General features: G+C 39.5%; 3 protein-coding genes across 4 annotated transcripts; all 3 read left to right on the top strand.

The window, feature by feature from the left end:
* The first annotated feature begins 605 nt into the window (after positions 1-605).
* On the top strand, positions 606-9,555 carry ubox5 (U-box domain containing 5). Of its 2 annotated transcripts, XM_061673381.1 has the most exons (8): positions 606-946; positions 1,107-1,170; positions 3,872-3,973; positions 4,884-5,590; positions 5,927-6,483; positions 7,722-7,916; positions 8,801-9,073; positions 9,204-9,555. In XM_061673381.1, the coding sequence occupies exons 2-7, from the start codon at positions 1,117-1,119 to the stop codon at positions 9,025-9,027; spliced, it is 1,842 nt and encodes a 613-aa protein (XP_061529365.1). In that variant the 5' UTR covers positions 606-946; positions 1,107-1,116; the 3' UTR covers positions 9,028-9,073; positions 9,204-9,555. The 2 variants fall into 2 exon arrangements, with proteins under 2 accessions (XP_061529365.1, XP_061529366.1); XM_061673382.1 differs by lacking the exon at positions 3,872-3,973.
* A 2,387-nt stretch (positions 9,556-11,942) lies between these two features.
* On the top strand, positions 11,943-14,677 carry avp (arginine vasopressin). The gene is made up of 3 exons (XM_061673379.1): positions 11,943-12,095; positions 14,213-14,417; positions 14,507-14,677. Exons 1-3 carry the CDS (start codon positions 11,970-11,972, stop codon positions 14,641-14,643), a joined length of 468 nt encoding a protein of 155 aa, XP_061529363.1. The 5' UTR covers positions 11,943-11,969; the 3' UTR covers positions 14,644-14,677.
* A 2,500-nt stretch (positions 14,678-17,177) lies between these two features.
* Positions 17,178-18,696, top strand: ccl27a (chemokine (C-C motif) ligand 27a). The gene is made up of 3 exons (XM_061673378.1): positions 17,178-17,600; positions 17,902-18,019; positions 18,333-18,696. Exons 1-3 carry the CDS (start codon positions 17,483-17,485, stop codon positions 18,439-18,441), a joined length of 345 nt encoding a protein of 114 aa, XP_061529362.1. The 5' UTR covers positions 17,178-17,482; the 3' UTR covers positions 18,442-18,696.
* The last annotated feature ends 1,452 nt before the right edge of the window (positions 18,697-20,148 follow it).

Raw genomic sequence — 20,148 nt, 5'->3', positions numbered from 1 at the left:
TTATTTTATTTATTTATATTGTGATATGTATTTATTTCAATTAATAAAAGTAAATAATTTGATTAAGGTAAATTGGTCCGAAGTAGCTTGGAACTGGGGAAATATTTTGCTACTCAAAATCTCTATTATATACAAAACTTCTAATCATGTCTTTGCTTAGTTTGTATCTATAAAATGTAAAAAATAAACAAATTATTTGTTTATTGTAATCCTTGTGCTCACATTTATTTCCCATTGCTTGTATATGTTTTTTTATTTTTGCTTTAATTACGTAATAAGGTCAGACCTGCTCAAATATTCAGAAACGTTCTTAGGATATTAATTCTTTAAGTGTCATGTTAATTATTTAATTGATTTTATTTCTTTTATAAGACAACATAATTGTTTCCCATAGAATAGAATGGGGCTGGGCTTTATATAGACTGGTGAGATGAAAAATAAATAGTACGCCAATTTAAATCGAGTCTGTATTTTTATTGAGACATTCGTGGATAAGTAAATACACTGGAAACGTTCACCCTCAGTCTTGCTTTAGCACAGCACTTTATGAAAGCGCCTTTCGCGTTTGCCAAGTTCGTCCCTTCTCACATTCCGTAGCTGTTAGCAATCAAGCTAGCTAGCAGTAAATTAGAAGCGGCGTTCGCATTTACATGCTCTAACATAAACTAACAACTTTAAAACGGAAACTAATCCCCTTTAAATCGAATAATAAGCACAATTCGCTGTCTGTGACGTGCAGTGTCTTAAACCTTGGTTATTATATTTATATCGTTAGCTCATAACTAGGTACTTGAATGCAGCGCAATACTTTCACAATGGCTCATTTGGGCTGTGAAGTCATCATGGACATAGAAATAGAATAATATTTAGTCGACTACATCGCTCCTTAATTAGTTAGCTGAGCATCCTTGTGAAGGCTTGTTACCCTGACTTGTGTTCATGAAAGGTGAGCCTCTTGAGTATGAACACTTGAGTCAACACTAAATGGTGTGAGTCCATGTTGAGTTGCTGAATGCATTGTGCTTCTTCCTTGACCTATAAAAGCGTTATGACTCTGAATTGTATTGTGTTTTTTTGTTTGTTTGTTTTGTTTTTTCCCCTCTAAGGTTGGAGGACATGGTCGTGAATCTGTGCCTGCCACACTTCAACACAAACATCAGCTGCAGCAAGGTATTCTATTCAGCCGTTCAACTAGGGCTGTAACAATCGAATACTTTTAGGATCAATTATTCTATCGATTATTCCATTGATTAATCAGATAAAAAAAGATTTTGCATGAAAGATCATTGGAAAATCTTTTTTCCCTCGATTACTCTTTATTAGTCAGTTGTATTGTTTAATGATGAAACAAAAACAAATAACAATTAAGCAGAATCACATTATAGGGAGTTATGTCGTACTCACCAAGCTTTTTGAAACAGATCTACTTCTTGGGTAAGAATATTGCGAAGAACTAATATTTTGATATACACTTCTGCGGCTGCTTTAGGTTCAACTCCATGTCAATAAAAGTATATTCATACTACGGCTGCAAATAACCATCCAAAGAGAGGTTGATGTCATCCACCCAACCGCGGATAAGCAATTTGAGTCCTTGCTAACCAAAGGACGGCTTGACCGATGAACTTGGTTTTTGGGGTTTTGCAGAAAAATCATCCAGCTGAGGATGGATTTGTTGACCTTTATTAGAGCACAGCTTCTCTTACTTATTTTCTGATCTGACATTTCTCCTTGAGCCAAAGGAAACAGCACACCCGCTATTAAAATGAGTTTGGCCTCTTTATGTGTCCCTGTAATGTTTTTCGGTGAGCTCTTGAACCCAATGGACAGTTTCACCGCTGTGTCGTTTAAAAACGTTCACCGCATCAAACTAATGGATGTGGCTTCTCTCCTGACTGTGTATAACAAGAAGGTCCAGTTGTCCCAATTCTCTTAGATAGGTGCATAAAAATTGGGCACACAAATTTCTCCGCGCACTCCGGTTTCCTCCCACATCCCAAAAACATGCATGGTAGGTTAATTGGCAACTCTATATTGCTCATAGGTGTGAATGTGAGTGCGAATGGTTGTTTGTTTCTATGTGCCCTGCGATGGGCTGGCAACCAGTTCAGGGTGTACCCCGCCTCCTGTCCGATGATAGCTGGGATAGGCTCCAGCACGCCCGCGACCCTAGTGAGGAGAAGCGGCTCAGAAAATGGATGATCATTTATTTCCATAATTCCATTCAAAAAGTGAAATTTGCGTGGAGGGGGGGGGTTGGTTTGAGTAAAAGCCAAGCGGACGCAAACTCTGGACAACACCCGTCCATATAGCCGGGACAGTGAGAAAGTTAGAGTAAGCATGTCATTAACAGTATTTATTTAAGTAATTGAATTGCAATAAAGTACCTTAATTACAGTATGTTAGCACCCATTATTTCTGTCATGTTGTAATGTTGAGCTGACCTAAACTGATGTCAGTGGCCAATCTTTGAATGCCCCCTAGAGGTCATTAATGTTTTAACTTTTGTCTAAAATGCTAGAGAATAATTTTGAGCTGGGATGGGCTCCAGCACGCCCACGACCCGAGTGAGGATAAGCAGTACCGAAAATGGATGGATGCATGGATACAGTACTCAGTATACAGTTCACAAGTATATTCAATAAATGAACAAGTCATAAAGTACACAAGTACATACAATAAACGAACAAGTCATGTAAATGGACACATTGCTCCATCTTGTGATTGGATTGGTGATCAGTTACCGTTTTTTTTTTAAACTTGGTGATCGGCCCCAAAAATCCTGATCGTGTAAAGCCTAGTTACAATGCAGTATGTACTGTTTATTAATATGGTATATATACTACATGTACTGTTTGTATGTATACAGTGTATATAGCAGAATTATATGGAGTAAATATGTATTTTTGTATGTGTGGATATATATATATATACACACACATCGCATACAGAGAATTTCACCCCTTGCTAACATGTCAGCTGCTGGTGGGGCCAGCGTTTTTTATTTTATTTATTTATTTTTTTCTCCTCACGGGAAATTATGCCTTTATTTGATGCGCGGCATTTATTTGTTCAAGTCAAAACCCGCTGATCAATGGAGGCATAGTGTCTATATAGAGCAGATTCCACTCTTTGCGGGAAATATGGTACTGGTAGTGCATTTTCAAGACCAAAGGTTTGAAATCCATAGCCCTGTTTCGCATCCATTGTAAATATGGCTTTCAGTATATAAAGCACTTTGACCACTCTTGCTTCACCGAATTCACTTAGACTCTTGACTAGTGTCACATGACCACATTTATGTTGTTTTCCCTCCTTTATCCAGTAAATGGCACAGTTCGTCCTCTGTAAGGCTACAAGAGTCTTGGTAGACGTGGGAAACGAGGAAAAAAAAGCGTAGTGTGAAGGTGGAGGACAAAAGGCCTGAAAATAAAGACGTCAAGGGCCACAGTGGTGTGTGGGAGACTGAATCATCGCTGGCCTTATGCTCTTTTATCTCTGTCTTGTCGTATCATAAGAATAGCTGTATTTTCTACACGCTCGGTCTGCTTAAATTTGTTTCTGCGTTGGATTTGTCACCTCATCCTTGGACATTCTTATGAAATTGGAGGGTCTTCAGTCATTTGAATTGAATGCACGTCATCCTTGTCTCACCAACTAGTTTGTCTTACGGCAACAGACACACGGATTTCCATATGGTTCACGGCCACATTGTTAAGGGCTTTTATATAAAGTTGAAGTTAGTCCAAAAAAAAGCTACTTTATCTCTGTAGGAAGCATTGTCTCCTAGAATTTAGTCTCAGTTTTAACCATTGGCTCGCTGTCAATGTGTTTTAACTCTTGCGTGTTTTTCTTTAATTTCCAACCGAAGGTGTGTGCCGATGGGTACGATGTCACAAACCTTATATCGGCGGACCCCGCTCTGCGGAGGCGAGGCTTCAAACTGGAGTACTTTTTACGTCCTCCTGTGCAGGTGAGGTGTTGCTGTTAGTCGAGCTCTACTCGTAGTTGGTTCTTATGGTTCAAGTGTCTCATGTACACTATATTCTGTATATGTACTCATTGTAAACACGTTAGGCTAGATTGGCTCACGACACTCTTGGTGTTTGTACAAATCAAAATTATACAACAGAACCTTGAAAGAAGAACACAAACTGATTGCTTTGGTTTTAGAATCAATGTTTCCGAAATAATGGAAATTGAAATAAACCTTTTCCACGTCAAAGTGTCACCGTCATGAAATTGTTCTTAACCATACAGGTGCACAATATTTTAACATCCTTAACATCAAATAGGGTTGCACGGTATTCTAGTACTGTAATTCCTCGCCATCAAAAAGGAAACAATACCTTGTACAGTTCTAAAGATTAGCGAACAGTTCTTCCAAAAACAGATGTGTGCCTGCTTCGAGCTGTTCTTTAGTCACTCCAGTAAAATATTAAATGTATTCCAATGTGGAAAGAACAAAAGCGAGATGAGCGCCCCGCATAGAACTGGCGTGTACTTTATTTACCCTCTGTGGCATCACACAATAACAGTACAGCAGAGCCCACTGCTTTTAATGATGTTTGAGGGTTTTGCTGTGGTACTTCATGCACTATTGTGGCGTCATGACAACACGAGGCATACAAGTTTAAAAAGACATTAAATAATGTTATAATGAAATAATTTCAATGATGAGTGACAGGCAGTCAGGACACGGAAGATTACTGCTGTGCCGGAATTTCACGTTGCATAAACGCATTTCCCCTTAAACTTTTCTTACACTGTGGGATTTTTGTGCAAATGTAGAGGTGTATTTTTCTAATGGTTCAACTTTTAAGGTTCCACAGCATTTCAAGTTTTCCAGTCCTCGTTGCTAACAGACCGTCGCCGTTCAACAGGTGACGTTAAGGTTCGGCTTCCAGGTGGAGCTTTGCAGGGTGGACGTGGAGCTGTGGCCCTGGGGCTTCGACCGAGGAAAGTGCAGCAAGAGACTGGAGATCAGCACCAGCTCCGATCCACTTACCCCTCAGAATATTGGCCAGGAACAGGTTAACGACGGGCTTCAGACGCAGGGACATCTGGAGCAGAAGAGCGGAAAACAACAGCAGTGCCATCCAGCTCGTCTGTTGAATGGCCACCAGCGGAGTCTCCAGGCTCAGAGGTCTGGTGAGAAGACTTTGGATGTGCCTCGGCCAAAGATTCATACTCAATCAGGCAGTTCTGAGCATGAGTTTAAAATGGTGGGTCGTTGTGAACTCAAGGAGGAAACAAAAGTTAGTTTCTCCCGTCCTCCATTTCATCCGCGACCTCCCTTCGTCTCCTCCCCTCCTCCCCCCGCTGCCGACGGTCGGCGGGAGGAGCTGTGGAGCCGAGGACACCTTTCTTTGACGACTGTCACGCAGCTCCGCGTCACGCTGCCTTTCGGCGGCTCTGCGTCGGCGCTCGGCCTCAAGGCTTTGGCAGTGTGGGGGCAACCAGCTAGTTGCTGCCCCCTGGAGGAAGTTGAGAAGATTGAGCACATCCACAAGGCCAATCAAAGACTGTTACATCAACCTGTCCCAGCTGTCTATCAAATCAAACAGCCCTGCCAGGGCACACCTCCGAGGTAAAAGTGTTGGCTTTCTACTGCATATTTTGCAAACATATGTGCTGTCTTTACTTTGACCCCTTAAGATTAAAGGAGATGTGTATCTTTGAATTATAGCACACTTAATACAAACAACCATTTACTGTGTACAACAACATTTGCCACTCATGCAAATTCATGCTCGACTATACTGATACCATGTTTTTTTTTAAACAAAAATAGCATTTCAAACAGGCATAGGTGACAATAGAATAACTAAATCTGTCAGATGCATCTGGTGATTTGGCTAAATTTTACTATAATTTGACTATTTACACTATGACACCTATGTGCTGTATTTCCATCTGATTCTAGCATTCAATCTCTTAATTCAATCCCAGAGGAGTTCCTTGACCCCATAACCCAGGAAGTAATGGCTCTTCCCATGCTGCTTCCGAGCGGCATGTCTGTGGACAGCACCACGCTGGAGGAGCACCAGAAGAGGGAAGCCTCCTGGGGGAGACCCCCGAGCGACCCGTTCACCGGCGTCCCCTTCACGGCCGCCTCCCAGCCGCTCCCAAATCCCCAGTTGAAAAGGCGAATCGACTATTTCCTCCTACAGAATGGTGGCACGAGGAGGGACAGGACAACGGGGAGACGAGGGGAGGCAGAGAAGCCACAACCCTCAAGGCTCATTGGCTCTTTGGCGGCAAACGGTAATCACTGTATGATGGCTGCCACAAGAGAGGACCCCGCATCGGAACAGTCGTCGAATCACGGAAATGCTCCATGTGACTCGATGCTTCTTAACAAAAACACAACACTTGAGATTGACGGAGTGAAGAAACGACACTTGAGTGGATCAGAACCACCTGCAGCTGTGCAACTACTACTACCTCAAACTAAACGACCAAGAAGTGACACAAACTCGGGTGAGAGTATTTCCTCAAATGAAAAAGTATTTGCCCCCTTCTCAAATGCTTTTTCTGTTTTTGCATCGTTTCCCCACTTTCATGTTTAAGATCATCAAATAAATGTAAACCTCAGACAAAGATAACCCAAATAAAATGCTGCTTTTAAACGCTATTTATTTATTTATATATCAGTTGTTCCTGCTGAGGGTGTCCCAACCAGTTATTAGCTTTAGGGGGCAGTTACCTTTTCACACAGGGCCAGGGAGCTTTATTTTATTTATTTTTTTATTCTCCCCATAAAAAAAATCCCCATTGAAAAACAACTTTTTGTGTTTACTTGAGTTATCTTGGTCTGATTTTTGCATTTGTTTGATGATCTTAAACATTAAAGTGGGGAACCTGTGCACAGACAAAAACAAGAATTTGAGGAGACAAATACTTTTTCACGACACTGTACGTGTCTGTATTAGGTCTTTCCTGCATCAATCACCTAGAAAACAAGTGTCCAATTATTAACATGTAGACCTTTTCCTATTGTTTGTTAACAATAAGCACTAGGATACTTCCAGGTGACAGAAAACGTGTGACTACCGCTGACCTGAACTGAAAATGATGCACTGTCAAGATACTCCGCAAAACGTTTAGGTTCATCTTCTGCCTGTAATTTGATACACACGAAACCGCTGCGCCTGAGTAAAAACAACCAATCCGAGACAGAAGGCATGAGTTACAAGGTGTCAATCATTTATCGCTCACTCGTCGCGGACTTGCATAAAATGAAACTGATAACATTTAGTGTTCGTAACACTGCATTACAATTAAGGTACTTTTCTGGAGTAACATTCATCTGTGCCAACATCATCACTCAATCCAGCTCTGCTTACCTTTTGGCTTGGCTTGACATGATAGCAGGGCGAGTCGCGCATGATAGTGTTTTCAACAGTATAGCCGCTTGAAAGGGGCTCTGGGTTGGGTGGAGAAAGTTGTTGTGGTGGCAGATATTATGTAAATCAACCCCAGTGTAATGTAAGGGCGGAGGTGCAGAAGAACTCTCGTACAGATACTTTTTTTCAGAAATAAGCAGATGACAAAGGATGTACTTGGTTGTATATGTTCACACTTGATGGGTGGGCAGCCGCTCCAGAGGCCCAACTATTTGTTTACGACCACTTAAAAAAAAAGTCAATATTCCATAATATGTCCCCATTAATCAATTATTAACTGACTGAGTGTGTTTACCTTTATTTCCTGTGAAGTCTCTTCCAGAGGGCCAAGCAGCAGCAGCTCGCACGAACAACGTCTGTCAGCCAGCCTGGACGACGCCCTCTTTTCCGTCTTAAAGGGACGACCCTCCTTTACGTCAAACTTGTCTATGCGTGGGCCGGCCCCTCCTGTCACTGAGTCACTGGACTCCCCAACTCAGTGTCAGGCCACTATTCCTAGTGCTGAAGGTGAGCTATGGAAAAATAAGAAATCTGCCTTACCTTTATTCATAATTTAAACTGTGAATATGCTACAAAATATGATCCCAGAACAGTTAGATATACTTTTAAACTCATCTTACATCATTACCGTAAAAAGTAAATGGCTTGCAGAGGGTTTGGTGACGTGACGACTCTCCCCGTATCTTCTTCCGCCTCTGAAACTAAACTTAGCTCATCTAAGAAGTACAAAACTTGTCTGTTAGTTGAGATGTGGCACTTCAACATACAGGGTTGCCTTGAGATATGAGTGACTTCATGTGATTTTTTAATTTTATTTTTTGCTTTGACTTGTTATCAAAAATTTTAAATAACGCCACTCGCTTCACAACAAGCAACAATTTGGCAGTAAAAAAAAAAAAATCCTTTAAAAAAAGTAATCGTACTCTGCGAAACGAAACATAAAACAGAATTACATGTGTATTTAAAACAACCATATTACTTTGCCTTAAAATACGCTATCTTAATGCTAACACATAATAGGAAATACTCACGGCATATATTCTTTATGCTCTGCAGAAAATAACTAATACTACTGCAGCTTAGTTAAAATACATAACAATTTTGAGGGGGGAGGCTATTATTTGTGTTAAGAATTGTCTCCTAAGATTTATCTGCGAGGCAGATGCAGTCTTCAAACGAGCCGCATGTGGCTCGTAAACTGTACGTTCCCGACCCCTGCTGTAATCTATGATTTAAGAAAGTGAAAACGTTAAAGAATCATAAAATGACACAAAAAAGGTGTCTGTTTTCGCCAGTGGCGAATGGACCACCTCGGCCTCACTTTAAGTCTGGAAGAACCCTGAACTCAGCGATCTTTCTCCTTACTTTTTCCAACTTTTTGTCCTTCCCAGACGAGAAGACGTGTTCATCTTGTTCCCGCGTACTCTCTCCATACTCGACGCGGCCGTCGCCCGTTTACCGGCTGATCTGCGGCCACTTGCTGTGCCGCGCCTGCCTGCAAAGTAACTCGGCACCCGCGCGGAACTCCGTCGCCACGGCAACGGCCTCCGCCCGCATCATGTGCTCTACCTGCCGAAGCGCCACCTCTCGCAGCGACATCATTCGCGTGCATCACTAGCCTGCCCGGAGACAACGCAAAGAAACAATTTGCTCTCAAGCCGAAGGTACAGAAATGATGTTTGTCCTTGTTCGTCGCTACATTCTCAGGTGTACGGAGGATGTCACGAAGTATTGCGCAAAACTGATTTGAAAGAAAACATGGAAACACATCTGTTTTCCTCTCCCTTTTTGTAGTCTCTTCATCGAGCGCCACAGCCTTGGTTCGGATGGCTTGTGGGAACACAAAGAAGCCTGAGGACAGTGTGCAGCGTAGCCACAGGCTAAATGCATAAAGAGGGACGTGTGGAGACTGAAGCTTCATGATCATCTAACCGTCTAGTGTCATGCACCCACCATGTCACATTCAGACTGCTATTTCGGATATTTGGAAGAATAAATCCAGCAATTAAGTCAAGAAATGATCAGCAAAGTTTGTGTTTCCCAACCTTTATTAAACCAAGCCACATACCGGTACATCTCAATAAATTAGAATAGTGCCAAAAGATTATTTAGTTAGGTAGTTCAATTCAACAAGTGAAATTATTTTAGAAATTTGGAAATTATAGAGCTGCACTAAACACAGAGTGAATTTTTATTTTTTTTATTTTTATTTTTTATTTTTTTTTAAATATACTTATATATATAGCTTACAGGAAATGAAAACCCAAAATTCACCAACTCTAGAATCTACAATATTCCGTAACGAGCAGGAAACAATGAAAATGATTTGTAACGTAGAAATTAGGCATTTAAAAAGTGTTTAATGACGCTATATAATGTATGAGTACTGAAATTGATGTTTCTAACATATTCTAACTTAAGATGTACCTGTCTGTATTTTACATAGGGGGGAAAAAAATAATACATCTCACGGCAACACAAACAAAATGTCCCAAAAAGTGGATACACTGGTTCATTATGTAGCTTCTGCCATCTAGCGGAAGAACATTTATTTGATCTGTTTATCACTATACATCACTGGCATAGATAGATGAACACAGAACCATTATTTGTGGTAAATATTTTTTTTTTGTACCAATTAAAGTGAAATCTGATCATTTCCCACCGCATACAAATGTGTCACGGCAAGCTAGTGGGAAATCACAGTGGAAAGTCATCCACGCAGGAAGCCGAGATTCGAAGATGGCACTTCTTGACTTTGAGGCAGACGTGCCAAATGAAAAATAAAAAACACCACCAGATGCTGGCTGAAATCAAGTCTAGTACGCTGTGCTGACGGCGACTCCGCAGGTGTTCTACTTCGGAGCGTCCACTGTTTGTTTTCCCACTCGGGATGTGCCGCTGCGCCCGTAAAAGGGTACAAAGTGACCCCAAGACTTTTACATTACCAAAAAAACAAAACGTTGGGCGACCACATTGACAAGCATGTTGGTTTCCACGACAACATGTAGAGTAATCAAGGTCGTGATCCTGCATCCGCTCTGCAAGAATTGCATGCAAAATGGCATCAGATAAATAGATCAGTGCTTTTTTGTTGTTGTTGTCGACTGGATAAAATCTGCAAGCACGGCGAGGACATGCTAAGGTTGGAACCCTCAAAACTGTGAGACAGATATGCTAACCACAACATCAACGTGTTGCCCCTGAATGCAATAATTGAAAACAGTTTTTGTGGATTTGGTAGGGTCAAAACTCTGTTGTAGCCATTTAATGCTTTACGCTTGGAGGACTAAAAAATATATATTTTTAACTAGTTGGAAGCTATTTAATGAGATTATACATTTTTTGTTTGTTTTTTTTTTGTTGAAATTTAAATCGGATTTTGATAGGGTCAGCGTTTTTTCCGTCCTCTGATTGATGTAAGCAAAAGCTATCACAGCCAAGTTCAATGAGCAAAACATCCATCCATCCATCCATTTTCTGTCCCACTTCTCCTCACGAGGGTCGCAGGCTGCTGGAGCCTATCCCAGCTATCGACGCCCTGAACCGGTCGCCAGCCAATCGCAGGGCACATATACAAACAACCATTCGCACTCACATTCACACTAACAGGCAACACAGCTGTAGCATTTCACACAATATCAGCATATCTGGTGAGTATGATGTATTTTATTGGCATTTTTTTCATGTTTTTGTCATGTTAGGATAAATATTCATATTAATAAACTGCTCCAAAACAGCTACATTAATGTAACCAATCATACAGGACTCAAATGATAGGGACGTAAGAAAGTGCTAACACTTCATTACTTATTTATTTTTCAATTTTTATCTTTCTGACAACTTTTAACTTTCATTCCCTATATTACAAAAGCTGTACTTTCTGCTGCTTACTATCCTGTACAAGTTAATAAAATAATGAAACTCTTGTGTATATGTTTTTTTTTTCCCCTCCATTGTGCCAAGTTATCAAAATGGTTATTGGATAGTTGAATCAGAACTTCTGCTTTCACCAAAGACCTTTTTAAATATCTGCACTTTGGCTTAAAGTGTGAGTACTCATCATGGTAATGAAATGTCCTTAACTGCTAATAAGCAAGACGACATCTAATCAGTGAGCTATAATGCAGCACATGCAACACAAATGCATTTAAAATGCTAATGTCATAAAAACAAAACATAAGGAAGTAATCAGCCTGACCTTGAGGTTGTGCCTTAACTTTTTTTTAAGTTGTCAATTGGGCTGCATGATCACGAAGTGCTTAATAATGACTTACAAACTTTGATTAGTCGTATTAAGAGGTTTGCCTTTTTTTTTTCTTTTTTTTTTTTAAAACAGTTTGTCCTTTTGCCAGCAACCTGATTATTGTCGCATGTTGAATACAGACGAAAACATTTGTTGTCGTTGGTGCGGGTAAGTGATGCGCAAACACATCCGCCTCGACCTCTCTGCAGGACCGTGTGTGACGTCACTATGTTAATCAAGCCCTTATAAAAGAGGCGGCGAGCGCTGAAGCACCTGAAGCAAGCAAAAGCTCAGCAGCATCCAGACCAGAAGCGATGTCTCGCTCCTCCGTGCTCCCCTTGAGCGTCCTGGGACTCCTCGCCCTCTCCTCCGCCTGCTACATCCAGAACTGCCCCCGGGGAGGCAAGCGAGCCCTGGCCGAGACTGCAGGAATCAGACAGGTGGGTCTACTTTTCTTTTTTTTTTTTTTTTTCCAAACCTTAAGAAAAAAAAAAACAAATCCTATTATTATTATTTTTTCCGAGTTCATTATATTTTCTTAAATATTTAAGTAGCATTTAATCATTTATATTTAAAAAAAAAAAAAAAAAAAGCTGTTGATAACTAGTTAAAATATTTTAAAATGATTTCAAAATTTATTAGAGTACATAACATTTTTCTCACATGTGACTTTTGGTGCATTGTTATGAATTTATTTCATTATTTAAAAATCATCCTATTTTGTTATTTTCTGAAATATTTAGGTATCATTTAATCACTTAAAAATAATTGAATAAAAGTCTCTCACTGAGAAATAATCAAAATATTAAAAATATATATAAATGAATCCAAAAAGCCATTTATTAATTGGTGTGCATAGCAAAAGTATGTTTCACTCCTATATTACACTTCATTGAATATTTAAGTAGAATTTAATCTTTACAAGAAATTAAATTGTTCTTGCAGATAATTAAATAATTTCAAACATTATTTTTTTTGGGAGTACACATAAAAATTATTTGTGACTTTTTCCCAAAGGCTCATTATTACCATTATACCTTTATGTAATTACAAATTCTAAAAGTCCTCCTATTTTGTTATATTTCCTAAAATCTAATTATTATTTAATAATAACAAAAAAAAGTGAAAGGAATGAATAACTAATTAAAATAATAACTAATAACTAATTAAAATATCTAACATCTCCAAAAATAATATACATTTTGTTACAATTACTGAAATATTTGAGCAGTATTTAAACATTACAAAAAAGTGGGAGGGGGGGACGAAAGTCTTATAGATGATGAAATAAAATATTACAAAAATACAAAAAGACATTTATTGGAGTAGTATTAAAATAAATAGTAGTAATAGTACTAATAATAAAAGTAATAATAGTAGCAGCAATAGTAGTAAAATGTATTGTGACTATCCAAATGTTCCATTATAATGAAATTTCAATATAAATTCAAATAAATGTTTTATTTTGTTCGGTTTCCTGAAATATCTATTTCAATCATAAAAAAATAATAAAAAGAAAGTTGTTAATAATAAACTATTTTAACTATCTAAAATTTCCAAAAAGAATCCTGAATAAATAGCTAACTTGAAAAACAAAATGCTGCAATTTTTATGTATTTACAAAAAACAATTTTAAAAACAGCCTCTTTTTATAATGAAATTCAATTTGCAATACAGTATTGGAATTGTTTTTATTTTGGAAATCTGTGTATTTGTAACATTATTATATACTGCATAGTAATACAGTACAAAAGTACTTTAGAATCAAAGCAGTATTGTTTCATAGTTATCAGTTTCCATTATAAATGTTTGGTCATACATTTTGTAACTTTTTTTTCCATTTAATAGCTGAGTTATGAGCACTCATTGAAAATAAAATAATGTGACATGATAATTCATCGATGTACTGTATTTAATAAAAGATAGCGTCACTCCATTAAAGAAAAAATAGATCTGCTCTCAAATTGGTGTGATTTTGGGGGGTAAAATCATTCATGTCCATGTTTGAAAATGCCTGGTAGTATTTTGATTTAAGAAAAAAACAATAGTGGTATTATAGGTTGAGCAAAGTTGAGTTCATACGCCAATTTAATGTACATCAAATTACACATGACTTGGAGGACTAATCTGTGACCAATACTGTAAAATTATATGCTTTGACATCAATTTGCAGAGGAGTGATTTCAAGTGTTATGGCTGCCGCCAAAGGTTTAGTGCAATAGTGGTCTAGGTCCACATATCAAATCTCTCAATATTTCATGAACGACTATATATAAAACATACACTCATACAAACATGCAACTGCGCTGGCACCCAAGTTATATAAAAAAAAAAAAAAGTACTCAGTGCAATAATGGACTGCCCCTATTATGTCACAATTGGAACTAAACGTTGATTTCGACCATTATTAATCTGAAAGATATGCCTTTTCTCTATTCGTTTCTGCACTGACTTCCATGGAGTTAGCCCACTCTAGTTCTCAATGGCTCAATTAAGTCAGTGTTTTTTTTTCAAAAAATGACATAAACACTCAGTGTGCCCTGTACATACCTCGCAGTGCATGTCATGCGGGCCCGGGGAAAGAGGCCGCTGTTTCGGCCCCAACATCTGCTGCGTGGAGGGCTACGGCTGCCTTCTGGGCTCCCCGGAAACAACACACTGCGTGGAGGAGAACTACCTGCTCACTCCCTGCCAGACCGGGGGGCGACCCTGCGGATCTGAGGGGGGCCGCTGCGCCGCGTCGGGAATCTGCTGTAACTCCGGTAAACATAAAAAGTGTTAATGAATGTTTGTGTTCAGTGGTTAGACTAACTGCTATTTTTTTTTTGGGGTGGGGGGGGGGGGGGGGCAGAGAGCTGTGCAGTGGACTCCTCATGCCAGGGGGAGTTTGAGGCGGAGGATCCGGCCCAAACCTCTGCAGGGAGCTCACCTGCAGAGCTGCTTCTGCGCCTTCTCCACGTTGCCACCAGGAGACAGACTGAGTACTAAAACGCTGTGTGCCCCTGCAAATTACTTAAATGCCTTTGAGACTGAAAACCTGAAAGCTACACGCACTTAAGTCAGTGTTTCCCCAACCTTTATTGAGTCACGGCGCATCGTTTCAATTCGAAACCTCTCACGGCACACTGCCAAACCAACAAGAGTTGCAAAAAGAACTGAAATAATAATGATCTTGTCTGAATTTACTCACAAATTTCGCAACTCATTGCGAAATCTGGCCCTTTTGAGTTTGGCAACAGGTGAGTTGTACCTTCTGCCATCTAGTGGAAGACCATTGAATTGTTCTGCCTGTCACTATATGCTACTGGCATAGCTAGATGAACAAAGATCAATTATTTGTAGTAAATAAATACTTTTGAGAGCAAATAAGTGAAACTGGAAAAGGTGTGTTTGGGAATCAGCGACTTAAGTCACATCCACTTATATGTACTGTAACTCAAATATTGTGTTCTAATGTCAAATAAACGCCGGGCACTTTCTCACCCACTCTGAAATGAATGATGCCCATTGAAAATATGCCACCGTGTTCATTAATGTACAGTAGATACCGATGCACTTATTGTAAACTAACTTTACTCCGCTTCTAATAATGAGTTTGAGTACAATGTTTGAGCAGTTTGTGAAGTAGACGTGTGACTGTTGAATAAAAATGGAATAAAACAATACAGAGTATATCAAAAAAAAAAATGTGTGTGTTGTATTTGTCCTACTAGGCTTAAAATGATGATATTTTGATATAAATGGAAAGGCTTGGTAGCTTACCGCAGTGTTTCCCAACCTTTATTGAGCCAAGGAACCCATTTTACACAAATCACACGGCACACCGCAAAACAAAATTGTCACAAAAGTATAATTAAATGAAATGATCCCGTCTAAATTTACTCACAAATTGACTTCATCGTGAAACGAATGACAACAGGCGGATACGTACAGCAGATTAAATGTACCTTTCTGCCATTGAGTGGAATGGTTGGCGGCATAGATGGATGAACATTATTCATACATTATTTGTAGTTCATAAAAAATCATCTTCAAATCAATTAATTGTTAATCAGCGTCAGTAGCACATCTGCCAGTTCTGAAGTTGTTGGTTTGAATCTCTGGGTACTTCCTCCCGCATTCCCCAAAAACATGCATGTTAAGTTCACTGAATCACGGGTGAGCAACATGGTGACCGCGGGCACCATGTAGTCCCGAAGGGCCACATGAGTAGCCCACGGGCTTGTTCTAAAAATAGCTCACCAGTGACGGGACGTTATTATTGGCAAGGAATGTTGTAGAAGTGATCATTTGAAAACGTAAACACTTGTAGAGGCTTACAGAAATAAAGTGTTGCATATCGTTAGCCTAATAGCATCATTTTTGGGTGAGTCAATTTTGCACATTTTTGTTGAACAAAGAAAAGAAAACATCAAATTCAGCAAACAAGTATAGTACAATAGCTGCGATTCAAATTTGACAGATTATCATGAACCTGGATGACTGTGAATCTGTACAGACATAAAGAAAAAACTTTTAGCAAGCAGATTTGAGTTTTTATTGATCTTGTGACAGTAAGCTTAAAGTGACTAAGGCAATTACACTACTAGGCTAATGATATTGATATTTATCTATTTCCGAACTGGTTAAATCATCAATGTTCACGATTATTGTGAGAAAACTTTAAAATGATCAGTGTCTTCGAATAGATGAATATCATTCATTAATTTGAACAAAGCTTTTATTTCCGAAGCGTGTATCAAAGTGGTTGCCCTGTGATCGACTGTTGGCCAGTTCAGGGTGGACCGCATCAGTGTCAGCTGGAATAGGCTCCAGCGCACCTGCGAAGACCCAAATGAGGAAAAGCGCAATCGAAAAATGGACAGATGGAAGGAAATAGATGTTATGACAATTCTGGTTCCTGTAAACAAGTTGAATGAGTCACCCGCCAAAGTTTCGGAGCAGATTTGTTTCAGCATGTCCACAGATGAAAGTGTGTGTGTGTTTTGTGTCAGTTCCAGCTGGATTACAATGCAGCTCCTGTTAGATTTTGTTCGTTTTTTTGTCAGTTAAATTGTTGAATCAAGGCCATTCGGTTCACATAGCTGGCTTTTATGCAACTGACAAATTTTCCAAAAGACTTTATTGCCAACAGTGAGTGCGTTTTGTACCCATCTCCGCACAATGTGTTGCTTTAGCTTTTAGCTTTTTTAGTTTTAGTTTTTGTTACTTAGTTCACAATGTTAGCAACGCTTTGGGGACTTTGAGTGTATGCTGTAATTGTTTTTGCGGTAAAGTCAACATTTCCTAGCCTAAAACATCAAAACTGAAAGAAAGAAAAACGAGAGCGAGAAAAAATTCATTGCAACACACATTACAAGAAATGAAATGTAAGAATTGTACAATGCCACTGTGCATTACTGTATGTTTACAAGTTTAAAAGGTATTTAAGAGTATAGAAAGTGTTTATAAGAGAGGTTAATCGGAGTGTCGGGAAGATTAGTAAGAGTCTGGAAAGGTTCATACATCTTTAAAACATGTATAGATAATCCGATAATGATGTGGTTACTGCGTCGTGGATTGCGCCTATTGCGGGGGGTGGTCCGGAACCTAACCCTCGATAATAATATCATATAAACGATGTCAATTAACACTCCTTGACAACGTCAGCATTATCTCTGGCAGGATTTTAGACACAGCTCTTGTAGTTATATTCGTCGAACCTGTGATCTGCTTCCCAATATCTGTGAATGCTGGTCATCAATTAAGCTGTAACCTGTCAGAGCTTGTTTGAGCGCTGTGTTGTTCGCCCGCCTCTCTCCATGGGCTGGTACTCAAGTAGTATTGTATGTATATAAAGAGTGGAAGAACACATTTTCTGCACCTCACGTTCTCTGCCATCATGGGCCTGAAAGTGGTCGTGGTGACCTTGTGCCTCGTGGCTTTGGCCATCGACTCTACTGAAGGTAAACGCCGCACTTCTATGATAACTCTTTAAAAAGTAGAGTACACGACTGATTTTGAAAGTGAACTTTAAAATTGATCATATGAAAGAAATGCCTTTTTTTCCCATGAGCTAAACATATTTAGTGTGGTTTTAGTCATCATACAACAACCGATCATTTGCAAGGTTAAGTGCTATGAAAATGTCGACTTTGTTCTGATTTTTATTCCGAAACGTAAAGTACATTTTCAACACAAATCTAGCCGTTGCTTATTTATTGAGTCATTGAATTGAATACTCTCCACTTGTTCTCCATTTTTAAGGTGGCATCAGTAAATGCTGCATTAAAACCAGAAAGAATGTCCCCAAACCAGTACTCATGAAGGTCCGAAGATGGTACATGCAGGACAGCAGAGGCCCCTGTGACATCGACGCTCTCGTGTAAGCTCCACCATATGCCCAACGACTCGAACGTTTATTCAAATATACTCGCAGTTGAGACGAATCAAGTAGAAAGTAGTTTTGAAAACTAAACAAACTGAATGTGCCCCATGAATTCCACCAAGCAGCAAAAACATACGCATGACTGGCGGAAAAAATGATTTTTCGTTTTCCCCGTTCCCATGGGAAAGTGGGCCAATATTCATAACACAGCATAACGTGGATAATCCTCTCCCTGTCCTTTGTGTTTGACTGCAAGTGTGTTGATGCTGCATACAAATTGAAATATCTTTCTTTCCTCGTGGCTCCACAGCATGTATGCGGGGCCCTGGAAGAAGCCCATTTGTGCTCATCCCAACGTGGAGAAAGATCTGAACAGGGTTCAGAAGATAAAGCAGATGAGGCTGGGAAAAGCACACTGACAAGTGGAGTAAATGTCTCAATGTGGCTTGAGTTACACATATTTTGCTTCCATTCATCATTACTTCTGATCGACAATGGATCCAATTTTGGTTTTGGTACATTCCTATTCATGACTGCTCCTGTTGATATAGCCTGGGGCTTGCAGCACTGACTTGGCTTATTTTAGTTTTTGTGATGCCAAACGATCTCCCTCATTGTTTCTGCTGGAATCATTTTATTTGCAAATTAAAAAAAACACACTGTGTTGAATACTAGACGTGTTTTTGAATTCATTTTTTTGGATCAACTAGGGGGGGAACAATTTGATGGTCAATTGAATATATTATTAAGAACATGTGAGAATCTCCCTCTCACTGTTCTGAACTTCCTGTTTTCACGCCAATGTCGTTTTGAGTTGAGAGCGAATCAGTAGCGCTTCTGCTAGTTGCAAGCCAAATAGTGCACTGCATTTGGACTCAATTGCTTCAAGACAGGATTAATCAAGTCAAGTCCACATAGCTGTGTCCCCATTGTGGAATAAATATAGGCGTAGCTTATCTTATTTTATATACAAAATGATTTTGAGAAACTGCTATGTCGCAGCTCTCTGTTAAAGGGGATAAAGATAAACAGTTTGGGATTTTTCATCATTTTAGGGTGTCCTGCAGCCCTGTAACCCACTAGGAATAGATCTGCCCCTGCCCGGAGCAGGCATATACATATTTGTCATATTCAAAATCAAAACAAAAGCAATCTGTCATAAGCTGACAATCTTTAAAGCAGTGTTCTCTTGACGATCATAATTAGCCATTAATGTAGCCAGTTTTATGATATGTAAAGTGTTTTTTTTCTTTATTCACAAGGCATTATATTTTTAAAAAAAGTTACTATTATAGTTGTAAATCATTACTTTACATATCTGGAAAAGCACTAAATAAAATCCATTTTATTGACTGAAACACACACACACACACACACCCTTTTTCAACAACCAATAGCGTTGCGGGCCATGTCAAAAGTTATCTTTTGCGTATGCCGCGTTTGGACCCCACTGATGTAGCGCAAATAATCGCTGAAAGATCGGTTGCTAATAGTGACAAGAAGCGTGGCACCAAATCTAATGAAGCACGGAGCATGTAATAGTCATTGTTGCACATACCCAAAAGACTGTAATATCATTTCGAAGACATCTTACATTGCGGCAAAGCACCTTTTTCTACGACACAAAGCGAGTGTGTGTCCTGACTAAATGCACCCCCCCACCCACCTCAACATTGGTGCTTAAAAGCTATATTTTTGTATGAGACATGGCTTTGGCCTGAGCACAAAAACGACTACTGTCAATAGCAATCCAGACTTTTCTGTGAATCATCTTGAGAAGCTCACCACCCTGCTTTCTCTGGCCTCAAGCCGACAAGAATCCTTGTCTCTTCTGGAATCTGTCGTCAAGGTGCCGTTCACTGTAAATCTAGCCGGCGTTCAGCTGTTGGACAAGGCGAGCTACTTTTCCGCCAACGTGAAGCTTTAGAAAGGAGCACGCCATTTTGGTGACTTCTCAAAGTCTTACAGAAAGTGCGAATAGGTGCGTTTTTGAGTGAATACAGTGGAACCCTGAGCTATGCACTTAAGGTTTTGTAATAGACATATGGACCAAATCCTTAAACTGCAAGGAAACACGACCTCGTTTTCCCTTGTTCTTCCTCTATCACATGATGTATCCATATTAT

This window comes from Phycodurus eques, chromosome 3 (assembly GCF_024500275.1).
Source record: "Phycodurus eques isolate BA_2022a chromosome 3, UOR_Pequ_1.1, whole genome shotgun sequence".
NCBI classification, from domain to species: Eukaryota; Metazoa; Chordata; class Actinopteri; order Syngnathiformes; family Syngnathidae; genus Phycodurus; species Phycodurus eques.
Note: the sequence above shows the minus strand (reverse complement) of the source record. Positions and strands in the feature narration are given on the sequence as shown.

Coding starts and splice junctions, on each gene's coding strand:
- avp (XM_061673379.1), top strand. CDS start 11,970: ATGTCTCGCTCCTCCGTGCTCCCCTTGAGCGTCCTGGGACTCCTCGCC. Junction 12,096..14,212: donor AGACTGCAGGAATCAGACAG/GTGGGTCTACTT, acceptor CATACCTCGCAG/TGCATGTCATGCGGGCCCGG. Junction 14,418..14,506: donor GGGAATCTGCTGTAACTCCG/GTAAACATAAAA, acceptor GGGGGGGGGCAG/AGAGCTGTGCAGTGGACTCC.
- ccl27a (XM_061673378.1), top strand. CDS start 17,483: ATGTATATAAAGAGTGGAAGAACACATTTTCTGCACCTCACGTTCTCT. Junction 17,601..17,901: donor GGCCATCGACTCTACTGAAG/GTAAACGCCGCA, acceptor TCCATTTTTAAG/GTGGCATCAGTAAATGCTGC. Junction 18,020..18,332: donor TGTGACATCGACGCTCTCGT/GTAAGCTCCACC, acceptor GTGGCTCCACAG/CATGTATGCGGGGCCCTGGA.
- ubox5 (XM_061673381.1), top strand. CDS start 1,117: ATGGTCGTGAATCTGTGCCTGCCACACTTCAACACAAACATCAGCTGC. Junction 5,591..5,926: donor TGCCAGGGCACACCTCCGAG/GTAAAAGTGTTG, acceptor ATCTGATTCTAG/CATTCAATCTCTTAATTCAA. Junction 7,917..8,800: donor CACTATTCCTAGTGCTGAAG/GTGAGCTATGGA, acceptor TGTCCTTCCCAG/ACGAGAAGACGTGTTCATCT.